At 33.3% G+C, this 26790-nt stretch overlaps 2 protein-coding genes across 2 annotated transcripts; one reads left to right on the forward strand and one right to left on the reverse strand.

Annotated features, from left to right (window-relative positions):
* Window positions 1-959: 959 nt before the first annotated feature.
* LOC108485003 (UBP1-associated proteins 1C-like) lies at window positions 960-12203 on the reverse strand. Its single transcript, XM_017788872.2, is given in 6 exon segments — window positions 960-977; window positions 1076-1523; window positions 6233-6277; window positions 6279-6355; window positions 11982-12056; window positions 12117-12203. Coding segments are annotated over 6 exon segments (750 nt in total).
* A 10112-nt stretch (window positions 12204-22315) lies between these two features.
* On the forward strand, window positions 22316-24852 carry LOC108485612 (formin-like protein 5). Its single transcript, XM_017789471.2, has one exon. The coding sequence runs from the start codon at window positions 22471-22473 to the stop codon at window positions 24319-24321; it is 1851 nt and encodes a 616-aa protein (XP_017644960.1). The 5' UTR covers window positions 22316-22470; the 3' UTR covers window positions 24322-24852.
* The last annotated feature ends 1938 nt before the right edge of the window (window positions 24853-26790 follow it).

Consider the following 26790-nt stretch of genomic DNA (forward strand, 5'->3'; position numbering starts at 1 on the left):
TATATATATATATATATATATATATATATATATATATATATATATATATATATATATATTGAGGTTTTTACTAAAATGAGATTAAAAAATAAAATATAAAAATAGTATATTTTAAAATAATATAATGGAAGTGTCGCCTCTGTCAAAACACAACCGGTGCCGCATTTGTCGAGAGCACAACTGGTGCCGCTTCCGCACCCACGTAACCCCTTTTTTTCAACTTTTTGTTCTTTTTTCATTTTTAACCTTTTTTTTTAAAAAGAAAAATGGCAGAATGTGGCAGAGGGTGTCGGACCTAGGGTGGTCACGCCACTGCCATAGACGGCACCACCTTGAGATGTACCATTTTGATACATAATTTTTTGGTTGAATTATTTTGATATTATTTTATTTTTTATCCCATTTTAATAAAAAAACCCTCCATTAGCGTTTTAAATGGTTAATAGGTCATGGCTTTGATTCCCAAAGGAGCTTTTTCAAAAATAAAAATAAAAATGAAAGACTATAAAACTGCCATGGAAAATCAATTACTTATGGTGACATAGCCATCTTCCAAAATATCCACCACAAAAGAGCTTCCATTAAAGCCGGTCTTTAGCCACTAGATGTACGTATTTGTTTTCAACTGTATATCTGGAGTATGAAATTATCTGCAACACCAGAGGAAAATAATGGACAACAGTAGTTTAAATGAACAGTCGATAGGAAAACCTTGCTAGAAATAAGATTACACAAAGAACCACCCTCACCTTGTGCTCCAACATTTCACTTAGTTGGGACTTATCACCTACACCTGATTCTTGGAGGGCCTTAAGAACCAGTTTTTGCAGCTTCCGCATCTTCAAAACTCCATCCGGCCTCAGCCAAATGCATATAAAAGATAGCAAAAATGCATGCACAAGGACAACAATGGGAAAGATCATTCTAACTAATTTGATAAACGGGATGCAACTTCGTGACTACTTAGTTTCCGACCCCTGGTTCAAGGGAAAGGAAATGGCTGATCAGAAGTTGAATAATTTCTATAACATAAAAAAAAGGTTGAAATAGAATGATTACTAGTTAGGAGACATACAGATTTCAAGGCTGCCTTAATTAACTTCTTCCACATTATCTTTCTTTTGTTATCTTCTTTGTCAGTGATAAATGCTGCTTTATCTTCTCTCACAACATTGCAGGCTTTGCCTGAGCTATCATCCACACTCTGTATCTCGGTAATATCCCTCACAGGCACATCTAGCTTTCTCTTCTTATTCGATGGTATATCTCCATTTGATGCTTCTGAGTTTATTTGGACATGGCCATCTTTGGGCAGATCCTGCGGTTTGGCCTCTCCTTTAGGTTTATTCTCCAGCGATTCAATATTCACTTTATTTTCGGTTAAAGCCTTGGTATCTAGAGCAGACGCTTCCATCTGTTCAGGTTGTTGTTTAGCATGAAAAGCCCGAGCCTTTGCCCTATGCTTCTTTCCTTCAGCATGAAGAAGCAATGTTTGCTGGCTGATAGCCTTGGTATTGCAAAGACTGCAAATAGATAATAAAGACAATCTTATCAAATCACAACATATAACGATTAATATAATATATCGGTAATATTTTATCATGTGAAATTTTTATATCATGAGAGTTGGGACATAGCTCAAGAGATCAACATAAACTACCTTACTAGATTTATTGTCAGTTTTTATAAATGAGACACCAAAGAAAAACTATCCAGCTAAATCTTATATATTAAACTTACAAAATCACCAAAATCCGTAGTATTGGGCCAAATACATTACAGCTAAAGGACTGAAATACTCACTGAAAACAAGACAACACCCAAAAGAATCAGAGAGAAAGAATGGTAATAATACTTTTGTGTATTAAGCTTCCATTGTTCATAAATGAAAACAAAGGAAAACTAGAAAGCTAGAATAATTGAATAACTGATATTTAAAGTTTGCGGCCTGAGGGTTTTTTACTAAACTAGGACAAAAAAAATAAAAATAATGTCAAAATAATACAAAGAAAAAACTATGTACCAAAATGGTACATTTGGGGTGGTGCCGCCTATGGCAGAGGGGTGACCACCCCATGTCAAATCAAAAATTATTGTTGCTTCCTGTAAAATTGCGACACAGGACTGAAATGTAATAATATAAAGTATTCAGGGATCTGTTATGAATTGTTCCATTTAGAATGACTGCTGAAAAAAAAGGGTAAGGGTGCACTGTGGCGGCACCAAACTTTAAATATGGCTAATTTCTTTGTTAGCCCTTCTTATTTATTATTTTCTTTTTATTCCCCTTCAACTCAATATATTGTTTTTAAATAAGCCTTTAACCTATTTTTGTAGTTAAATAAGCCATTAACTTATAGTTTTTACTCATAAAAGGCCTTTATTTTAATATTAAAGTAATATATTTTGAATTTCAAGCTTTTATCTTAATTTTTGTTGTTGCAATAAAATTATATACACTTTAACATCAACATAAAATCTAAAAAGTAATCAAAATTTTCGAAAGAGTAGTTAAGAATATCGTATATATAAACACTCTTAATAAATTTTAAAATTTTATTTTTATTTAATAAACTATTCACATCAACATAAAATGTGAATTAGTTTACATTTTTAAATAGCTTTACTTTGGGTAAAATATATTTACTTTAATATTAAAATGAAAGGCTTTTATGAGTAAAACCATAAGTTAAGGGCTTATTTAACTACAAAAATAGGTTAAGGGCTTGTTTAAAAACAATATGATGAGTTGAAAGGGAATAAAAAATAATAATAAATAAGGAGAGCTAAAAAGGCAATTAGCCATATTTAAAGTTTGGTGCCGCCACACTTTCAGGCGTCACCTTTCTCTTTTCTTTCACCAGCCATTCTAAATGGAACAATAACATAACAGGTCCCTGAATACTTTATATTATTACATTTCAGTCATGTGCCGCAATTTAACAGGCAGCAACAATAATTTTTTATTTGACATGGGGTTGTCACACCTCTTGTAACGCCCCCACACCCGAGACCGTCGCCGGAGTCGAGTATGAGGTGTTACTAAGCTTAGTTTAACATTTTTAGAACTTTGAATTATTTGTTTCTACATTCACAGCTTTTAAGCTACTTGCGTCACAGTCACAAGAAAAATCATATCTCGAGTTACGAAACTCGAAATTAAGATCCGTAAATTTTCCTGAATCTAGACTCATAAAACTATCTACTAATTTTTTCTAGAATTTTGGTTGGGCCAATTAGTACAGTTTATTAGTTAAAGTTACCCCTGTTTCAAGACTCGACTGGTCTGACCTCTGTTTACTACGAACCACATTTCTCTCTGTACAAAATTCATATGACTATGAGGTTTGTTTATACTAAAACTAGACTCAATAAGGATTCTGAGGATATAAAATACACCACCTAATTATATCTTTACAATTTATGGTGAATTTCTAAAGTAGGAACAGGGATTCAGAAACTGCTATGACTCTGTTTCACTAAAATTAAAATATCTTCTAACATATACTTCCTTTACTTGTTTCATTTGTTTCATGTGAAACTAGACATAATAAGCTTCAATTTGATATGTATTTCACCACCAAATTCAATTTCTATGATTTTAGTAAATTTTCAAACTCGCGTTAGTGTTGCTGCGGTATTCTGTTTATGGTAAATTTCATCCTTTTATGAGTTTTATGCACTAAGTATCTTAATAGTTTTCCTTAACATCAAACATAATCTAAACTAACCATTTTCATAATTTATCATTATCAAGCATTTCCTCAACCATTTCACAACCATACCATAAGATCATTTACACAAAATGGGTATATTGCTATACATGCCATACTTAAATTTACAAGCCATTTACCAAAAATCTTCTGGATAGTGTGACTGAGCCTTCGACCTATCCCGACTCTGAAATGGCTTGTCCAAAACTACAATGAGTAAGAAGGAGGAGTAAGCATAAATGCTTAGTAAGTTCATATGCAAATAATAAGTAACATAACAAACAGTTATACCGATCAACATTAGCATACATCACTAAAACACATATCACATTTTAATCATTCTTCATCATCTTATTACCTTATCGTGGTTGTATCAATACTCAACCCGAGGGTTAAATACATACCTGTCCAAAATATCCATTTCATATCACTTACCAATACGTCTCTTTACATCTCGAAATTTTCCTCCATTTGAGTAGAACTTTACCCGTTGAACACATCGGAATATAATTGGATACATGGATAACTTGCACCTAAGTGCCACATATTCAATCAAGCAATCATGTAACCCGCCCATAAGCGAACTCGGACTCAACTCAACGAGCTCGGGCGTTCGCATCCATAAGTGAACTCGGACTCAACTCAACGAGTTCGGATGCCTAGTTACATCTCACGAACTCGGACTCAACTCAACGAGTTCGGACATTCGCATCCATAAGTGAACTCGGACTCAACTCAACGAGTTCGGATGCTCAACCATCCTAGTGACATGTCACTTGTATCCTAATCTATTCCTAAGGTTCAAACGGGCTTTTCCTCGAACACTTATCCTTGCCGTCTTCCGTAGAATGCGAAATCAATACTCGGTAACAATTATATTTAACAAGTAGTTCACATAATTTACATATTATTTGAAATTAACCACAAAGCATACATTTCATAATAAAATTCAGCATAACACATAATTAATATCAATAACTTAAAATAACAATTATACTACATTATTTACACATGAACTTACCTTGGTACCAAAATACAAAGATTTTGCAATTTAGTCCACAATCTTTTCTTTTCCTCGATTGAGGTCGATTCCACGTCTTTCTTGATCTAAAATAACACATTTAGCTTATTTAATACTCACATTATCAAATTAATCCTTAACTCAAATTTTGGAAAAATTACAATTTTACCCCTAAACTTTTGCATATTTACATTTTGCCCCTAGGCTCTGGATTAAACTTTATTCCTTATTCTTATGTTTTACAACATGCTGATCACTTTTCTCTTCTATGGCAACATCAAATTCTCACTCTAACATGTACTTGTGACTATTAGGTATTTTTACCGATTAAGCCCTTTTACTCGTTTTTGCTTAAAATCGAGTAGTACAAGTTGTCTAACATAATTTAAAACTTCATATTCTATCATAAAACATCAAAATACACAAATTTCACCTATGGGTATTTTTCCAAATATAAACCCTAGGTTAAATTATTGCTAACATAAGCTTTATCGAGTTACGGGATCTCAAAACGTAAAAATCATTAAAAGCGGGCTTGGAATCACTTACTATGGAGCTTGGAAGCTTGAAACAAACCCTAGCTATGGAGAACCCTTGAAATTTCGGCCTAATGAAGAAGATGGACAGAAATTGGCTTTTAATTTTGTTTTTAATTCATTTTAATAACTAAATGACCAAAATACCCTTACTACTAAACTTTCCAAAAATTCCTTCCATGTCCTAATTTTGTCCATGAACTTAAAATTGGTAAAATTGCTATTTAAGACCTCCTCATTAATATTCCAAAACAATTTCATACTAAAAACTTCTAGAATGCAAGTTTTGCAACTTATTCGATTTAGTCCCTACTTTCAATTTAAGCACTTTAGGCATAGAATTTCATCACGAAATTTTCACACAATCATGAAATCATATCATAAACATCAAAATCATTATAAAATAATTATTTCTATCTCGGATTTGTGGTCACAAAACCACTATTCCGATTAAGCCCTAATTTAGGATATTACACCTCTGCCATAGGCAGCACCACCCCAAATGTACCATTTTAGTACATAATTTTTTCTTTTTATTATTTTGACATTTTTTTATTTATTTTGTCCTAGTTTAGTAAAAAACCCTCGGCCTGAGCACAACTGAGGGTGGTTATTTTTTTCGCCATTGAACAATAGCCATACACAATCACTTGACTAAGGGTAACTTTGGATGACAGTGTTTTTACATGTTATTAGTGTAGAATAAGGTGATGACAAATTCAGATGCTATAATAATATTATAACATGAAATAAAAAGTAAATTATCAGCACCGTACTTCACCACCATCCAAACTTACCTAGCTCCTTATAGCTTTTCAATAAGAATCAAACTTTTTTTTTAGTAAGTTAAATGTCTCTGGCAGACTATAGAAAATTACTCAAACTCTTCAAAAAGTATTTTCAGACAAGCAACACTTGAAAAAAAAATGGCTTAACAAAATCTGGATAAAAATGAGAATTACCAACAAAACCAAGGAGGACGTTGAGATAACCTTATTAATATTGGGTTTTTCCTTTGTTCGCTTGTTGGGTTTTGCATTTGAACCATTTGGTGTTTTTACTTGCCCCTTAGGACCATATTTCTCCTACTTAGTGTTAGGTGTGGGTCCCACTATGTGGGAAACCCATATTTTCTGCCACATATTTAGTGTCTTTGTCTTCTTGGATTTGTCAAAAAAAAAAAAGAGAGCCATTCATTTTGGCTTTTACGGGTGATGTGGGCAAAAAGTGTAAGAGCCAAAGAAAAAAAAATCTCAAATTAAAACAGAGAGAAAAGAGAGAAGAGAAATTTCAGTTTTTAATGTTTGGTGCAGCAGTGATCAACTCTTCGATCGAAGGTCCATCCGTGGTTCGATTGAGCTGATTTTTGGACAGCAGCTAGGCGATAAGGTGTTCTTGACTTTGTACAGTCGGATTTTTCATCCGAGTCTTGTAGCGTCGGAAATACCCGTTTTTCAGTAGCTGCATTTTTGGTGATGTTCTATCATTTTTCTCTCTTTTGCTAAAGATTACATATTGTTAGCCTTGTTGGAGTTGAATGCTTGTTGTAGGCTTGATATTGTGATCTTGTAGTTGAACATTTGATGATATTGGAGCTCTTGATCGGACTCTAAAGTCCCATGGTTTTTACCCTTGATTTAGAGGGGTTTTCCACGTAAAAATATCGGTGTCTCTATTTATTTTTGTCGTGGTTGCATTAGTTGATTTATGGTTGATTAAGGTTCCTAGAGAACATATTTTGTGCTATTGTGCTTGCCATAATTTTTGACAGGAGTTATAGGGAGAGAAAGAACATCGATTGTGCTTTCGCTTTGTTTCGGTTGTTCAGTTTCTTCCCAACAAACTGGTACCAGAGCTTGGTTATTGTGTCAGATAATTATGGAAATTAATAGGAGCAAGATGATTATGTTGAATGGCACAAATTATCAACTTTGGCGGAATAAAATGAAGGATTTGTTGTTTGTGAAGGCTTTGCATCTTCGGTCTTTACTACTCAAAACCCGATTCAAAAGTGATGAAGAATGGGAATTTGAGCATCAACAAGTGTGTGGCTTTATTCGCAATTTGTTGAAGAAAATGTTTACAACCACATTGATCGGAGACACATGCTCGAACATTGTGGGAGAAGCTTGAAAGCTTGTATGCGTCGAGGTCGGGCAATAACAAGTTGTTTTTTGAAGAAAATGATGGCGTTGAAATACAAAAAGGAATGTCTATAGTGACCACGTTAATGATTTGAGTGTGATGAATCGGTTGCTTGGTATGGGTGTCAAATTTGATGACGAGATTTTAGGGCTTTGGTTGCTTGCTACTTTACCAGACTCTTGGGAGACCTTTCGGTCTCGCTCATTAATTCGCCTCTACTGGTATTATTACTTTGGATCTGGCTAAGAGTGGTGTGTTGAATGAAGAGGTTAGAAGAAGATCTCAGGGTTCTACATCACAGTCTGAGGTGTTGGTTATCGAGAACAAGGGGAGAAACATAGACAAAGATGGAAAGGGTAGAGATAAAAGCCGAAGCAAGTGAAGATCGAGATACAAGAATCTTGAGTGTCATCATTGTGGTAAGAAAGATCATATCAAGAAATATTGCTTCAAGTGGAAGAAAGAGAACAAAGGTAGTGGTGATAAACACGATCGGAATGACGATGAAAAATCCGAGCGTGTTGCTACTGTTACTTGTAAAGATCTGTTAGTTATTTGTGATGAGAATTTGGTCAACCTAATATGCGATGAGACTAGTTGGGTGATTGATACTGGTGCATCACTTCATGTCACGTCGAGGAAGGAATTCTTCACATCTTATACTCCTGGTGATTTGGGGGTATTGAAGATGGGTAATGACGGTTTGGTTTCGGTTATTGGTATGGGAGATGTTAGCTTGGTGAGTAACAATGGAACAAAGTTAACTCTCAAGGATGTCAGACATGCACCGGATATCCGTTTGAATTTGATTTCTACAGGAAAGCTTAATGATGAGGGATTCTGTAACACCTTCAGTGAGGGGCAGTGGAAGCTGACTAAAGGCTCCTTGGTTGTGGCTCGAGGAAAGGAGAGCTCAAATTTGTACTTGATGCAAGCTTTGACTTCTCGAGAAATGGTGAATGTGACAGTGAATGACAGCTCAACTGAGTTGTGGCATAAACGACTTAGTCACATGAGTGAGAAGGGGCTTAACTGTTTAGCGAAGAAGAATCAACTTTCGGGTTTAAAGAATGCTACACTGAAGAATTGTGCTCATTGTCTAGCAGGAAAACAGAGAAGAGTTTCATTTAAAAGCCATCCTCCTCATAGAAAATCAGAATTGCTAGAGTTGGTCCATTCAGATATTTGTGGTCCGATAAAAGTAAGATCACATGGTGGTGCACTTTACTTTGTGACTTTCATTGATGATTGTTCAAGAAAGCTATGGGTTTACACTTTGAAGTCTAAAAATCAAGTCTTTGAGGTGTTTAAACAGTTTCAAGCTTCAGTTGAAAGGGAAACAGGGAAGAAGTTGAAGTGCATTTGTACTGATAATGGTGGCGAGTACACAGGGTCGTTTCATGAGTATTGTCTGCGACAGGGAATCAGACATCAGAGAACACCAAAGACTCCACAGTTAAATGGGTTAGCTGAAAGAATGAACCGAACATTGATTGAGAGAGTCAGATGTTTGTTGTCAGATGCAAAGTTGCCAAGATCCTTTTGGGCTGAAGCTTTGAATACAGTGACACATGTGATAAATCTGTCTCCTAATGTTCCTTTGAAAGGTGATGTGCCAGATAGAGTTTGGTTTGGTAAAGACGTGTCATATGATCACCTACGTGTGTTCGGTTGTAAAGTATTTGTTCATGTTCCAAAGGATGAAAGATCCAAGTTAGATGCCAAGGCTCGACAGTGTATTTTTATTGGTTATGGTTTAGATGGTGAGTTTGGTTATAGACTCTATGATCCAGTTCAGAAGAAACTCGTAAGAAGTAGAGATGTTGTCTTCATTGAGGATCAGACCATTGATGACATTGATAAGACGGAGAAAGTGGATTCACAAGGTAGTGGTGACTTGATCGATGTGAATCCAGTTCCCCTAGACTCTTCACCAGATCCTATCCAGGATAATGTGCATGGTGATGTTAGTGATGACCATCAGAATATAGGTGACTTTGATACTCCCATGGATGATGTTGTGAATGATCAACAACAAGCACCTATAGCTCCACAGCAGTTCCACTTTGAAGGTCTTCCAGAGATCGACGATCTTCTATCAGGTATTCTCTTGATGAATATGTTCTTTTGACTGACGGGGGAGAACCTGAATGTTATGAAGAGGCTATGGAGAGTGAATGCAAAGATCAGTGGGTTGAAGCGATGAAAGACGAACTTCAATCCTTGCATGAGAACCATACTTTTGAATTGGTGAAACTGCCTAAGGGCAAAAGAGCTTTGAAGAATCGGTGGGTTTACAAGTTGAAGCAAGAAGAGAAGTCTTCATCTCCACGATACAAAGCTAGATTGGTCGTCAAAGGTTATACTCAGAAAAATGGGGTTGATTTTGAAGAAATATTTTCTCCGGTTGTGAAGATGTCCTCTATCAGAACTATACTGAGTTTGGCAGCTTGTTATGACTTAGAGGTTGAACAAATGGATGTGGAAACTGCTTTTCTTCATGGTGACTTGGAAGAAGAGCTTTACATGGAGCAGCCAGAGGGTTTTGTTGCACAAGGGAAAGAGGACTATGTGTGCAGATTGAAGAAGAGCTTGTATGGTTTGAAGCAAGCTCCAAGGCAATGGTACAAGAAGTTTGAGTCTGTTATGGGGGAGCAAGGCTACAAGAAGACTACTTCTGATCATTGTGTATTTGTTAAGAGATTCTCTGGTGATGATTTTATTATTCTTTTGCTCTATGTTGATGATATGCTTATTGTTGGTCAGAATGCTTCTAGAATTGAGAAGTTGAAACAAGAGTTGAGTAAATCCTTTGCAATGAAGGATTTGGGGCCAGCAAAGCAAATTCTTGGCATAAGATTGACACGTGATAGAAAGGCCAAGAAATTATGGTTATCACAAGAGAGGTACATTGAGAAAGTACTTCAAAGGTTTAGTATGGACAAAGCTAAAGTGGTGAATACTCCTTTTGCTATGCACTTTAGATTGAGTGTTAAGCATAGTCCTTCCACAGAAAAGGAGAAGGAAGAGATGTAGAAAATTCCTTACTCTTTAGCCGTGGGTAGTTTGATGTACGCAATGGTTTGCACGAGACCAGACTTGGCTTATGCCGTTGGTACAGTTAGTCGGTTTCTTTCTAATCTAGGCAAAGAGCATTGGAATGCAGTGAAGTGGATTATGAGATATCTTCGTGGCACTTCCAACATGAAACTTTGTTTCGGCAATGAGAAACCTGTTCTTGTTGGGTATACAGATTCAGACATGGCTGGAGACATTGACTCGAGGAGATCTACTTCAGGTTACTTAATCACTTATGCAGGGGGAGTTGTGGCATGGCAATCGAGACTGCAAAAGTGTGTTGCATTGTCCACCACCGAATCAGAGTTCATTGCAGCAACCGAAGCGTGTAAGGAGATGCTTTGGATGAAGAAGTTTGTGCATAAGCTTGGTTTTACTCAAGAGAAGTATGTCCTGTACTGTGATAGCCAGAGTGCTATTCATCTTGGTAAGAACTCAACTTTTCATGCTAGATCTAAGCATATTGATGTGAGGTACCATTGGATACGAGATGTTCTTGAAGCTAAGCTATTAGAGCTTGAAAAGATACACACTAATGATAATGGTGCTGATATGTTGACGAAGGCCTTACCAAGAGGAAAGTTTGAAGCATGTTGTTTGACCTCCGGTATGGAGGCATTCCCCACATAGTTGGAGGGGGAGATTTGTTAGGTATGGGTCCCACTATGTGGGAAACCCATATTTTCTGCCACATATTTAGTGTATTTGTCTTCTTGGATTTGTCAAAAAAAAAAAAGAGAGCCATTCATTTTGGCTTTTACGAGTGGTGTGGGCAAAAAGTGTGAAAGCCAAAAAAAAAAATCTCAAATTAAAACAGAGAGAAAAGAGAGAAGAGAAATTTTAGTTTTTAATGTTTGGTACAGCAGTGTCAACTCTTCGATCGAAGGTCCATCCGTGGTTCGATTGAGCTGATTTTTGGACAGCAGCTAGGCGATAAGGTGTTCTTGACTTTGAACGGTCGGATTTTTCATCCGAGTCTTGTAGCGTCGGAAATACCCGTTTTTCAGCATCTGCATTTTTAGTGATGTTCTCTCATTTTTCTCTCTTTTGCTAAAGATTACATATTGTTAGCCTTGTTGGAGTTGAATGCTTGTTGTAGGCTTGATATTGTGATCTTGTAGTTGAACATTTGATGATAGTGGAGCTCTTGATCGGACTCTAAAGTCCCGTGATTTTTACCCTTGATTTAGAGGGGTTTTCTACGTAAAAATACCGGTGTCTCTATTTATTTTTGTCGTGGTTGCATTAGTTGATTTATGGTTGATTAAGGTTCCTAGAGAACATATTTTGTGCTATTGTGCTTGCCATAATTTTTGACAGGAGTTATAGGGAGAGAAAGAACATCGATTGTGCTTTTGCTTTGTTTCGGTTGTTCGGTTTCTTCCCAACACTTAAGACCATATTTCTCCTAAATATGATTAAAAAAAATGGTATCCAAGATCATTTATCAAAAACTAATAAACAAGAGCAAGCGAATAAGAGACTTACTGCCTCAGTGATGCATTGCGCACGACCCTGAACGGTTTGCTGCTCAAAAATCACGCCACAATCAATGCACGATAGCTATGGAACCAACCAAATAAGAAGATGGGCCAGTCGAGATTAACCGGAAAAAATTATGACCTTGGAAGCAGAACAAATTCTAAAGCGATTTGATAGCTTGGGTTTCTTCAAGTTCTCGCCGCAATCCTCGCATTGAAACCACACCATCTTTCACCCTTCTTTTTTCCTTAGTTTGTTGTTCCAGAAAATTAAGGAAGAAATAAAGAAGGATTGCAGAAAATGAAGCTGCACGGAGAAGATGATAGGCTTGGGGGTTTAACCCTTTTTTTAAGGTTGCATGCAGTGTCGATAGGTTGTTCTTTTGATTTCTTTCATTGACGGGATAGTCCAACAATTTAAGAACCAAAACGCAGCATTAGAAAGCCACCAATAGTGAAAGGATCAGAATAGAAATAAGTTTAGGAAGGGCTTAAGTTCAGCCCATTTTAATCCATAATCCATGCCCCTAAACCAGAAACCAGGCCCGAAAGCGTTTTGTATTACTAGAATTCCATCACAAAATCAGTCATATGCATGTCAATATGGCATATTTTAACCACTGATAAACGCAAAACGTCTTTCAATAGATTTTTGAATCTTATATCACACTAATGTTTACATGTTGAAAATTACATGAGAACGAAATTGTTTTTAAACAAATGTTATGATTAGATGTCACATACATCACAGCTCTCGTTAATTTCTGATGGGTTGATGTTTATGTTCAATTCGGATCATTCTTTTAATAATTTAAATCATTTAAATGATGGTGATTATTATTTTAAAATAGATATTTTATTTAAATTTTGTTATATATAAATATGAATGTATTTTTAATTTATTAAGATATAATAATTTATTTAACTTTCTAACTTTATTTAAAAAAAAGTTATTTTAGCTCTTCATTTAATTTTTTCTCTTTTAATTTTTAAATTTGTTTTATATCTCAAATCACCTCAAAATAGATGAAAAAATTAACATATGTTTATTTTGTTGATGTGACATACATGTAGATGTCAACAATTAATTAATTTTTAAAATTAAAAAACCAAAAAATAAAATTACTAAAATTATTTAATAAGCATAAAATTATTAAAAATAAATATTTTATAGTTTTAAAAATTAATTGATAAATTGACATATACGTAAATTGTCACGTAGTCTATATAAAATGACTTTTTGTAAATCAAACATGGTTTTTAGTGCTAATACTCCATTGGATGTTCAACTAAATCTGGGGAACATCTTCGGGGTCTCTGTTGCGAAGAATCCAGGCACATATTTGGGGATCCCAAGCCTATGGGGGAAGACTAGAATGAATGCTCTAAGCTATGTGAAGGAAGGGCTCATTAGCAAGCTCAAAAATAGGAAGAAGCAGTCTCTTTCTACTGGAGGTAAAGAAGTCTTAAAAAAATCGGTTGCTAGTGCGGTTCCACTATACTACATGTCTTGTTTTAAATTTCTCAAGAAGCTTTGCAAGGAGATGAATGAAGCTTTGGCTAACTTTTGGTGGGGGCAAACCGGAAATGAGAGGAAGATACATTGGCCATCTTATTTTTTAATATTATTTTAATTTAATATTTATTTATTTATTTATTAAAATTTTTATATAATCATCTTAATATTATTTTAATATATATTATAGTAATATTATATATTTAGTATAAATTTATTTTATAATATATTATAAATTACATAATATATAAAAATAACATAATATAATATTAAGTATCATAAGTTTAAAAATATACCGGTTTGAATAAGGTCAAATCTAATGTTTAAACTTAAACTCGATTTATATTTTAAAAAGGCCTAGTGTTTTTTTATTTAAATCTATTTTTCAGACATAATATTTTTATCTAAATTTTACTAAATTTTGGGCTGTACGGGTAATCTCACCCATGAACAAATATATTCACAAGTGGTTGATAAGAAACTGGGGAGTGTATGGGATCTTAAAGTACAAAGTAAAATAAAAATCTTCCTTTGGAAAGCTTTATCTGGGGACTTGGCTACGAACTTCAATATGTGGAACAGGTTTGGTTAAGAGATCCTATCTGCTGTTTATGTCACAAGGAAGCGGAAACTATTGAGCTGCGGATGGGTTCGAAGGGTATGGTATGAAGCTTGCCATGGTCTTCGTGTGAGCACTGAGCAGGGAAGATATTAGCAGCTTTGGTGGGTGGCTTGAGGAGATTTTTAGCTTGTTCAAAGGTAATATGCAAAATGCCTTGGATATAAAACTCAGAATCGCCTTTAGTTGTTGGATAATTTGGAAGGAACAATGTGAAGCTGTTTTCAATGGAAGTTCTGTTAGTGACAAGAGAGCCATCAATAGAGTTAAGATCGGTATGGTGGAGCTGTGTGAGCTTCAGAACAAGCAAAGGGATTGTGGGAAGAAAACTATCTCTAATAATCGTGAAACTCTTCTCTGGTAGAAGCCGGAAACTGATTGGCTTAAAATAAGCGTGGATAGCGCTTTTGATTATCTCTTGAAGCAAGATGGGATTGAATCTTGATTGACAAGGATGGTACAAGTCTTGTTGCTGATTCACCAGATGAGGTGGAGCTTCAGGCTTTATATTCCGGTTTGCAGCTTGCTAAGAGAAGAAAGTGGGATAAAATCATGATTGAAACTGACTCCCAAGTAATTTTCACTCAAGTTACAGAGAAATGGATTAGTTACAAAAAAAATTATGTTTCTATTTAACCATGCTTCTTTGGTTCCTAATAATCATTTAATTTTATGAAATAATGAACAATAGGCGACAAAAGCATCTACCTATGTTATTAATAATTGTAAGAAACTGCTTTTTGAAACCTTTTTCAAATGGGGTCTTATTCCGAAGATGTCGTGCTTTTTTCCTTAAAAATTTTCAAAAAAGGAAATACTAAAACAAAAACTAACTTATTAAGAATATAAGTTTCCTTTAATTAAGTTAGGCGAAGTATTAATCAAGATTTGAAATCAATACAAATCTTTTATTGACTTAATTAGCAAGAATATAAAATTTAAATTGCGGTAATAACATGATTGTTGTGATTTTAACTTGTTTTAGTAATATTTTATTTATTATAATGGTTGCTATTTAAGGGCGGACCATAATGGAGGCTAAGGGGTCACAAAAATTTTTTTTGGAAAATTCCATTTTTTTCCTTGAAATTTTATGAATTTTTTTAAAATTCTTACTAATTTCATAATTTTTTTAAAATGTTAGTTAGAATTCTTTTTTTTAAAATCTCACTCAACTTTTAAAATTTTTTAAAAATTCTCCCAAAACTTAATCTCAGTTTCTATTATAATTTACAAATATCTATGATTACGATAATACAAGAAAGAAAAACAAAAATCGTAATGGCTAATACTCTAATTGTGAGGAACTAAATTATAAACGCGAGAGAAAGCAACAGGCTGGCTACCGGACGCTACAGAGCTGAATTGCTTAGCTGTTGGAGAGACTTAGAGGACACTTCGAGGTCAGTGGCTGTCCTTTCTTCCTCCGTTTTTTTTTTTTTTAATTTACGTGGTATTATTATATATTTCGAGTCCCTACTTCAACTTCTAATCAACTTAAACGCCAAACAATAATAAGCTTAAACCCACACGTTAACCACGCGCGTTATTATCAAAGCATGATTTAAAATCCGTTCAAGTCTTGCATCGCTAAGCAAAATTTGAAAACCTTTCTGAAGAAAGTAGGAAACCAACCATGGCATGGGGCCTCCCCAATTGTTTATCTTTTTTTTTAATAAATTTGATAATAATCTATCTCTTCAGGGAATTCGTGGGGTTGTAATAATATAATATGATAACATATATGTATACCCTTCAAATTATTATTATTATTATCAATTTTCAGAAATGCTTGTTGCCATACCATGATTTTCCAGCACAATCACGCTTCTGAACTTTAAAAGAAAGTAAAAAAAAGTTTGGCTGTCATGAGATTGAGACACATATATATATATATATTTTAGGTTATTGTATAAAATAAATTCGAATTTTTATATATTCATTTTCTCTGGTAAATTTAGAAACCCAAAGTGGAAAACGATGAAAAAGAGCGGGAAATCGTAACGATTTGTCTAATAAAAGTTGTTTTGTCTCTTCATTGATTTTATAACATACTGAAAAATCTTTACCGAAGATAGAGTTAAAAAAAAGCATCATTGGAATCCATTAAACCTACCATTCATGTTTGTTTTCCACAACTTATAATAACATTTAATGAAACTTTACACGTTAAAAACTTCCACGTTCTTAATTAAGGTGAACGTGATTTTTTCCTTTCTGTTTTTTAATGCTTTTGATGCTATTTAAAAGTCGCATGTTAGGAAAACCTAGTTGTTTCTCTAAGAGGTTGGAGCTGCACAGCCAATTGTAAATAGTTTTTTTTTTTTATTAAAAAATAATTTTTTTATAAATATCACTTAATCTATGCAAGAAAATTTCTTAAACTTTACAATTGCTTTTATATTGAGACTTAAAATTTTTATTTTAATTAAAGTCATTCTCAAATTTGATCATTAATCTCGCATTGGGATTAAACTTTTCTTTTATCCAATTTACTCTTTGAATTTGATGATTGTTTTCACATTTGACTTAATTTTTTTTCAAATTTTGTCCATGATATTTTCTAAAAAAAAGTTCGCCCAAATAAATGTTAAAGCCCTCCGTATAGAAAAAATTGTTAACTTTAGAGATTAATTTAAACCAAAAAAAATTCCAAGACCTAATAAAAATTACCTAATTCAAGTCCCATTATTAAAATAATTATCAAATTAGACCTCAATACATTAATCAAATAAAAAATGGTTTTTGTATATTGATACAAAACCTAGTGATGTAGATTGAGAATTGTTCATGTAGTCATGCAGAGAGCTACTAAAGGTTAGGAGGTTTTTAATAAATTTTTACGAAGTCTTGATACATTAGTGAGCCTCTTTTTTTATTAATGCGGAGCTCTAATAAAGAGGATTTGTTAGAATTATGTGATTTAAATTTTTATTAAAAAAATAATATTGTAGTAAAATTAAGAGGTCTGTGGTAGTACGGTATAGGCTGCACAAGTAAAATTTATATAGAATTACACTTTTATTTTATATTTATTAGAATAAGGTGTTTCAACCTTACTACATTGCTTCTATTTGGCGTTGAATAAAATAAGGTTTTTCAACCTAGTCGAGACTCCTCTTGTATCATTAGAATTCGACATTAGTGAATTTTCTTCTCCTCTGCCCGTGATTTTTTCCCAAAAGGATTTTTACATAAAAATCTATATTTTTTTTTTATTTTGTTTTCTTATTGTTTTATGATCATTCTATTGACATTATCGATGTTAATTTTAACAGGATTTGAAACTTGACATAGGTCTTGCAAGATAAATGTTCTATCATATAGGGTCTTAGAAAACTTTATTGAGACAAAAACAAATATGATAGGTGTGATTGAACTCAATCAGGTATTAAAATTATAAAATATGATATGCGGAATAAATATAATTGAGATTTGTGGATTGTAACATCTTAAAATTGTAACTAATTAAAACTCTTGTGGATGAATTCCTTTTCGTTTAAGTAGTTAATCTAACCAGCCATTTCTTGATGGACCTCCTCTATGAGGAGTGGTTATTATTAGTATCATAGGCAAACAAAATTAATAATACAGTTGAAATTCAAAGTTTTTATATTATTTGAGCAAAGTGCCAAGCAAAGGCACCGCATGGTATGCGGATATTTCAGCTGTAAAATGGGTATGATTTCAATGATTGCAACCACGCTCCAATAATGTATAAAGGAAACTAGAAATATCTTTTTCTATAAGAGTTTCTCACTTTACATACAAATGGATTGGCCAACACGTGGGGATTACGGGATACACGGAGTTTGAATTTTTATTATTTATTTATTTATTTCTGCAACATATTGCTTAACTTGTAAAATCTCCCTGCACAAGTAAATGCCAGGAAGAATTTTGGAAAGGACACAACAAAAATCTTTCCGGAAGTCCGACAAAAAACATTTTAAATATTTTTCTTTTAGTATACATACACATATGAATTAAATTCAACACAGATAGAGCAATTTGGTTCAATAGCACTAGTGTTTCGATGGGGGGCCTGTTTAGAGACCTTAATTGAGATAATTGTGTTGGTTTTCAACGGCATCTGGCAAGGAAAAAAATTTTCGAGTTGAAGTACGAGTCATGCTTGAAGAGTTGGGAATAAAGTAGTTTATGGGCCGGGTTGGACCGAGCTCAACTAAAAAATTATGCTCATTTATTGGGCTCGGGCAGGTCCGGCCTTAAAATTTTATCCAAACTCTACCCGGATAAAAATACTAAAACCCGAGCCTGGCCCGTCAGTATTAATTTTATATTATTTTAAAATATATATAATACATTAAAAATACTAAAAACATAAAAATAAATATTTTCCAACAAATTGAAAATAAATTTTAAAAATTATGTAGACTTAAATAATACTAATATAGATGCAACTTAACAAGCAAATGCCTCTAAAATAATAAAAAATAATAACAAATACCTTTAAAATAATAACAAAATTAACAATAAAATAAGTTTTATACAATATCCAAACAATAATAATAAAATAGTAGTAACATAATAGTAAAATGGTAGCAAAATAGGGAGAAAACAACAAGAAAATAACATTCAAAAATAAAAATAAAAATTACAGATTTTTTTTTCTTTAGCGAATTCGGGCCGAGCCAGGCCTGGCCCAGGCTAAAAATACCTTACTCGAGACCTAACCCATTTTTTAAACGGGCCTTATTTTTTGTCCAAGCCCATTTTTCGAGCCTATATTTTTGCCCAAACCATCCCACATTTCGGACAAGCCTTCAGGCCTGTCCAGGTAGCCCGACCCATGAATACCTCTAGTTGTGAATAGCATGAGAGAAAAGATTCAAGCAGTTAAAACTAAAATGTGATAATGCACTTCTAGCAAATACTCTGCTAGTTGGTAGAGCTCCCAATAGTAGCTTAGTGGATTTACGTTTAATCAATTGCTTTCTCAGATGAAATTGAAAGATAACACTTCGTCATATTCTAAGGTCTTAGAATGTGGCTACTGATTAAATGGCTAAATACATGAATAATGGTACATTAAATTTGTTGTTATTTGTGGATCCACCAAGTTCAGATACAAAGGGTTTTGCAGTTCAAGAGTAATGCCTTTACACGGGTTTGATTGATTTAATGTAATCGCTTAGTGTTATTTCTTTTTTCTACCAAAAAAATATTTTATCTCGTCATCCCTACTCAATGTCTTCGAATAAGCTTGAATTGATTCAAAATTTGATTGGTTTAATGTAATGATTCAAAATTTGAGTTAATCAAATCGTGTTATTTGAGTAAATTCAAATAACTAATTCGAGTTTTGAGTTAGAGTTTAGTTAAATTTTATAATTCAATAAAAAATTAGTGTAAATACCTATTTGGTCCCTATCAATTTAGAAAATAAACAAATTGGTCTCTTTCTCAACAAAATTACAAAAAAATCAAAATAATTTTTAAAATTCAACATATTTATAAAATTTTAAACAAATCTAAAAATACATAAAGAAAGTTAAATTTTAAATTTTTTCTAAAATGATCATTTTAGGACTTAAATAAGTTAATTAGTTATTCAAGTTTATCACATTAAAGTATCTTATTTTTATTATTTTGCTTTGAAAGCTTTTCAAATATATATTGTTTCAAATTTATGTGTTCTAATATGGAATTAGTTATATTGTTATTTTAATTTGACATGTTTAATTTTTTAATTTAAATCGAACAATTTCACTTGATTCGACTCAAGTCGAATTTCATTTCACTTGACTCGATTCGAAAAAAAATTCAAATAGAATTAGAATAATAAAATATGATTCATCAACTCAATTAACTCAAAATTTTTTCATTTGATTCAACTTGATTTGATTGAATGCTCACTCCTAATCATGATAATCAATATATAATCCAACTACTATCAATCGATTATACAAATGCCTATGCAACGTATTGTTAGTAATGCAAAGTGAAATCCCACATTGGTTAGGAATAAGCTTCTAGAGTTCCCAACACATTTGTGTTGTTGCTCTAAACTTTTGTTCATTTTAATTTTTACGTAAATATATTTTTGAAAATTTAATCAATTTTCAGATGCTAAAAAATCTACGAAAATAATTTGGTCAATTGCAGAAACTAACCTTACTCTTTTTACTATTCGTCGAGAAAACAATTCTGCCCTTCTCGACGAATAGTATAAATAGCAGGCCTTTCTTCATTTTTTATACACAAGAAAAACAAAAAAATACTGTTCTTTCCTCTATTTTCCCCTTTGTTTCCTCCATGTTTTCTTAAGTTCTTTTCTTGATTATATTTCCCGATTTTTTTAGCCCAAGTCATCTGTTCTATTTTTCTGGTCAATTGTTTGATTCCCTTGAGAAGAGCAATTCCACTTGCTGTTCCACCTTCTTTATTTGAGTGTATGAATATAGAAATATTGTGTGAACCTTGGGCACGACGTTTACTACTCAATTACACCAATCAGGACGAATTTACTTCAAGATATTAGTTCTTCCGCGGCACAATTATTATTTATTTATTTACTCTAAATTTATTCTTCTAATAAGTGCTAACGAATTTATTTTGTAGTAGTATTTATCCAATATGCAGTATATCATTTAAGACTTCATTTGGATACAATTGTAATTAGTTTAGAATAATTTTTTAAAGATTTTATTAAATATTAAAATAAGTCATAAATTGAGTTACATCATTAATATTCATTTTATGTTTTTATTGCAATTTACCTCATATCCATTTGTTGGTAAAATATTAAATAGATCATGGTTAATTATAGATACGTATAAATTTATATGTGCCATATATGTTATTTTACGTAAAATATTTATTTATTTATTTATTTTTTGAACATGTGAATTGTATGACGAACATAAATAATTAAGATGAGAATCGAAAATGGTGCGTACTATGTTTTAATTAATTAGGTTTGCGTATGAATTTGCACTCCTTTTTTTTTCTTTTACAGGTTGAATTATAAATTGCTGTTTTTTGTTTTTTTTCAGATATATATATATATATATATATATATATATATATATAAATTGCTGTTTTTCCTGTCGGCTAGTCATGAATGTATTTGTGTGCTGAAAAGTGTTTCGGTAAGAAATGATCGAATAATTCAAAAGCTTTATAATATTTCATTAAGAGTGAAAATGTTTAAAAAGAAAAAAAAGGAGGAGGAAAAAGTTACTTCCCAATAATTTATTTTGGCTATCCATGCAAATTGCAACCATATTCAAAAGGGAGATTAAAGAATAAATATGGTCTTTCATTTATTTCTTTTATTTTGGCTACGACTTGAAATTTACTTATTGGTAAGAAGACACCTGTTACTTAACGTGCATTAGTTAAGTCAATATTTATACATAAATATAACTAAAATGTTTAAAATGTTTAAATTGTTTTAATGGAAATATTTTAAATGACAATTAAATCATTAATCTCTTATTGTAATTGAAGCAGTAAAATTAATCTTAATACATAGATATAGTACATCGTAAAAATATAAATAAAATATTATAACTTACTGTAAAAATACAATTGTCTGCAAAAGGAGCTTAAAGATAAATAAATAGTAAAAGCAACTAGTAGAAGGTATAAAACTAATCACTTTTATCAATTGTTGATAATTCTTCATCGTTAAATTATTTTGATAATAAATTTTAATTAATTAATTGTTGCGAAAGGTACCCAAAAAATTCAGTGACATACTAAGCAAAAAAAAAACCAAGTCTAAAGTGATTTATATTACTCATCACTATCTTTGAAGTTTAATTTTGTGATGAATTGATAGGGATTTCGATAAATTTGGTGGCATGCTTGCATATACATAACACATTAGAACATAGGTAAAAACAGAAAATAAATTTAAAAACACTAGGACTTTTGGAACAAATAAAGTATAGTATAACTTCCAAGGTAAACACATTACATTTATTTACAAATTTTCATGAAGTGGTGTTTGATGGATTAAACGGTGATAAAATTAGCGTGAAAGCGATTGAAAACGGAATCGAAAGAGGAGATGAATAAAATTAAAATAAATATTGAATAAAATGAAGAGAAAAACAATTGAGAGAGGATAATGCCTTCCTTGTCCTTCAACCCAAAAGTAAGAAAAAGTAGCATATTTTAATAATTTCCAACGCACTATTAAAATTTATTATTAGTGAAAATTATTTCCGACAAAAAATTAAAATTATTAAATCCGTAAAGCAAATAAATTTTGTTAGTAACAATCCGTTTTGTAATTAATCAGCTAATTCTCTCTCCTTTAATACAGTTTATAAAGTCTTCCCCCTCAGAAACTCAAAAGAACAAAAACTCCAACACCGGCCCTTTTCCATGGAAATAACCGTAGATCCTCCGCCGTTATGGCCACAGCCGATCATCTCCGCACCTCGCCGACGGCCACCTTCTCCTGTTTTCAGCCTACCTGTTCTCATCATTCTCTTGCCCATCCTCGCATTGCTTCTCTTGTTCCTCGTGGTCCCTCCTTTTCTCTCCGTCACCGCTCAGATTCTTAGACCTCTCGGTGTCAGAAAAAGCTGGGACTCTCTCAACGTCTTTCTGGTCTTGTTTGCTATTATTTGCGGCGTTTTGGCTAGAAGAAACGACGACGATGATGGCCACAACGGCAACGGCATTAGAAATGATAGTATTAGCGGTGATAATAGTAAGCCAAGCGGCCACCATGTTTCGCAACAATGGTTTGGGCATCCGGAAAGAAAGATATATGATGACGGTGCTCCGATCAATGTGAGACCGTCGCCGGCAACCAGTGTGAGGAGGTTGAAGAGAAGCAGTAGCTCGTACCCAGATCTGAGACAGGATTCTTTGTGGGAGAATAATGAAGATCGGTTTCGGTTTTTTGATGATTTTGAAATAAATAAATATCGATCTTCAACGGGTTATGGTGATCATCAAGTTCATGTGCTTCGTAGGAGTTGGAGGAATGAGTTCGAAGAATCGGAAGCGAAGGTTATTCCCGTTGATACCTTTGTGCTTCGTTCTTCTACTTCATCAACTCCGTCAAAGACTCCACCGCCTTTAACGCCGCCTCCACCGCCGCCGCCGCCTCCTGCAGCCCCACGTCATAAACCAAGACGAACTTATCAGGCAGCCGGACAGAAAGATAAGGTGATGAATCGGAACGATCGTGTTGATCAATTCGATGAAATTAAATCTCCATCAGGAACACCACCATCGCCTCCGCCGCCACCTCCTCGGCGGCCACCATCGCCGCTGGTTCAAGTGGGAAATAGATCAGAGCAGAAGTATTCGAAGTTGCAACGTAGAAAAAGTAATGCAACCAAAGAAATTAAGATGGTTTTTGCTTCGTTAAGGAAGAGAAAGAAGAAACACAAGTCAACAGATCATGATCATCAGCAAGATTGTCCTTTACATTCTCCACCACAGCCACCGTCTTATTACTCTACTAGCACACGACCAACATCGCCCCCACCACCTCCGCCGCCGCCGCCGCCGCCTCCATCCTCTGTCTTTCAGAAATACAATCTCTTCAGAAAAGGCAGCAAAAGCAAAAAAATCCATTCTGTTCCTGCACCTCCACCTCCACCACCGCCAGCAGCATTCTCGTTTTCAAAACGATCATCTAAGCAAAACATTCAGATTACACCACCACCACCACCACCACCACCACCACCGCCCGCACCACCACCACCACCAGCAGTCACTTCTTATACAAAAAGATTATCAAAGCAAAAGAGTCAGATCCCACCACCTGCACCACCAACAACGCCACCTGAATCTTCAAGGAAGGCAAACAACGGCAGACCGCCATTGCCAATAAAAGCAAATACTAGCTATTACGACGAGAACGTGAACAGCGGTGGACAGTCACCATTTATTCCGATTCCACCACCGCCACCCCCACCACCATTTAAGATGCCAGAGTTTAAATTCGTGTTCCGTGGGGATTTTGTTAAGATACGAAGCAGTCCTAGTTCTCGCTGTAGCTCTCCAGACTTGGAAGAAATTGATGTTTCTTCAAGCAAAGATGATACAGAAACAGCGAGCATGATGGAGGGTGATGATGGGGCTGGCATTGCAGGCGTCCCAGTGTTCTGTCCAAGTCCCGATGTTAACGCTAAAGCTGAGACCTTTATTGCCAGACTCCGGGCCGGATGGAAATTAGAGAAAATAAACTCTTTGAGAGAGAAGCAAAGGACATAAGCTCAGTTCAGATCAGAATTCCCAGTTTTTTTCTGGTCGAATTTGGTTTCTCCGTATACATAAAGATTAATCAAAAGTTGACAAAACATTACAACAGGGATATATATTGTATTAAATTTAGTAGATACATAACTAGGAATGGAAAGACAGCTTCATGGGAGTTAATTTTTAGTTCACTGTCATGAAGATCCAATCCTTAAGTTGGGTTTTTACAGCTTCTGATGATGATTTGAAGAGTATCATTACATATCTCGGATGCTACCAGGGGTACTTACTGGCTCTGACTGACTTTGCCGTTTGTTTTCACCGTTTGAAGCCTGAGCTGGAGGAGATTATTGTTACAAGTTTGATCTTTTATCTGTTTGCTGCCATACAAGAATATTGAGAAATTAATTAATTTGATCTGTATTGACATTAATGAGCTCTGAGTGTGTGTGTTTTTTTGTTTCATCCATTCAAGCCCCCTTTTTTTAATTGTAGCAGTGCAAATGGTGTGAGAGTATTATTTAAAGGCTTGTTCGATGTTATGAATACTTGTGCTACATAAAGGAATAGTACTATGTATAGTACTCTTAGCATTTTGAGAATAGACAATGGGTTATAAATATTTAAAAGTTAATAAAGGAATTAAATTTACATAAATGGCTGCAAATGTTGGGCAGAAGAAAAGTGTAATTTATTGAGGGACTTGAATTTAAAGTGACGACAGACAAAGGATCATTACCACTACCAGCACTCCAGCCATAACAGCAACCTCTTAAAGCTGTCCTTCATTTAAATACAAACTAGTTTTAAAGAGCCAACAACTCATTATATATATACAGTTGTGAATATACAAAAATGTCTCTTTCTTGGGGTGCCAGTGCCATTCATATTCGTTGCTTCAAATTAAACGAAAACTTTAAAACACATTGCTTTCAACTTGCCATTTGCCTAATTACTTACATTAATCCTTTTCATATTATTAAATATTATACACAAATTGTTATTAATTTCTCAATGTTTAATTTGGATACATACAATGTTACATAGAAAAGTGATAAACTCATACCTTATATATTTTTTTTAATTTTTGGCAGTGCCATGTCATGGGTCATATCATGATTGACAAATTGAAATTGATGGAAGGTCTCACCCAACTTAGCTTCTCCCTCCAACACTTTATTCTCTCTTTTTATATATATATATATATTTTGTATAGTCTGGGCCAGACTATATGAGTTTTTTAATTTTATTTCAGAATTTATAACTTCACATCCAATGGATAATGAAGAATCAACTAATAATGTCGATGCCCAATCCATAAAATTTGGACCACCAAAATCAGTCATGAGATGCAAGTAATTAATGTTAAAATTTATTAATAAGTTATTAATTAATCGATTAAATGTAATAGTTAGGCTAAGACCGCAACGTATTAAAGCTCCAATAGCCTTGAGTCCAAATCCAAGTTCACTTAGATATTTAGTTATTGATTCACAACATTTTTTTTAATTAAATCGAGAAATTTAATTTTTGGGTGTAAATTCTATTGTTACACTTTAATCATTAAATCATTAATTATTATGAATACGATGATATATCAATATTTCAAATAAAAATTTAGATTATATTTTTTTAAAGTAATTTAATTCTTTTTTTTTTTTTTTTTCTTTTAAGTCCCTTCTTTTCTTCTTCTCCTTTAATTTTGGGATTCCTTTAATTATAGGATTTTATGCAAACATAGGGATAGGGTTGTTGTGAAAAAGGTGTGGATCCAATACTAAAGTGAAAGTTGACAATGACGAATGCAGTATATTTTAGTACTATAACTAGTTACAATTAACGTTTGGTTTCAGTTGTTTTTTTTTTTTTTTTTTTGTTCTTTATTTTAAAATCTCAGATTTCAAGATATCCATATGCCTAGCTTCGTTGACTTTGGAGAAGCATTTTTGTCTAAAATTTCTATTGAATCTATCTAATGGATATATCTAAGACTTACAAGTATTTGTTTATGGATTGTGTTGTTGACCTAAACACAAACATATATGTATATATATATAGAATGCATACTCATACGGTCTAGTAATTTTTTTACTCTTTTCTGATTGCTTTCATGTTTCTTGCACTGGTACTGTAAGAAAAATTGGGCCGAAACTAAATTATAATTTTTCGATAGTAAATTATTTTAATAACTTATATATTTATAATTTTTAAAAGATTGAATCAATTTTTATTATTTTTAGGAGGTCAAAGTGTAATTTTACATTTATTAATTTAAAATTTTTAAAAATTTAAAGGACTTAAATGAATTTTTTTTTCATTTTTGAGGGTATCAAGCCCCCTATCAGCTCCCCTAATTACGCCCTTGAACAATTTTAATCAAAATTTAAGTGAGCTCGTATATTATATCTCTTTTTGTTATTTTGTATTTCATTGGTGATTGCTTTTTTAAAAAAAAAAAAAAAGAAAGAGAGAAGAAGTTAAAAG

Source organism: Gossypium arboreum, chromosome 5, assembly GCF_025698485.1.
Source record: "Gossypium arboreum isolate Shixiya-1 chromosome 5, ASM2569848v2, whole genome shotgun sequence".
NCBI lineage: Eukaryota > Viridiplantae > Streptophyta > Magnoliopsida > Malvales > Malvaceae > Gossypium > Gossypium arboreum.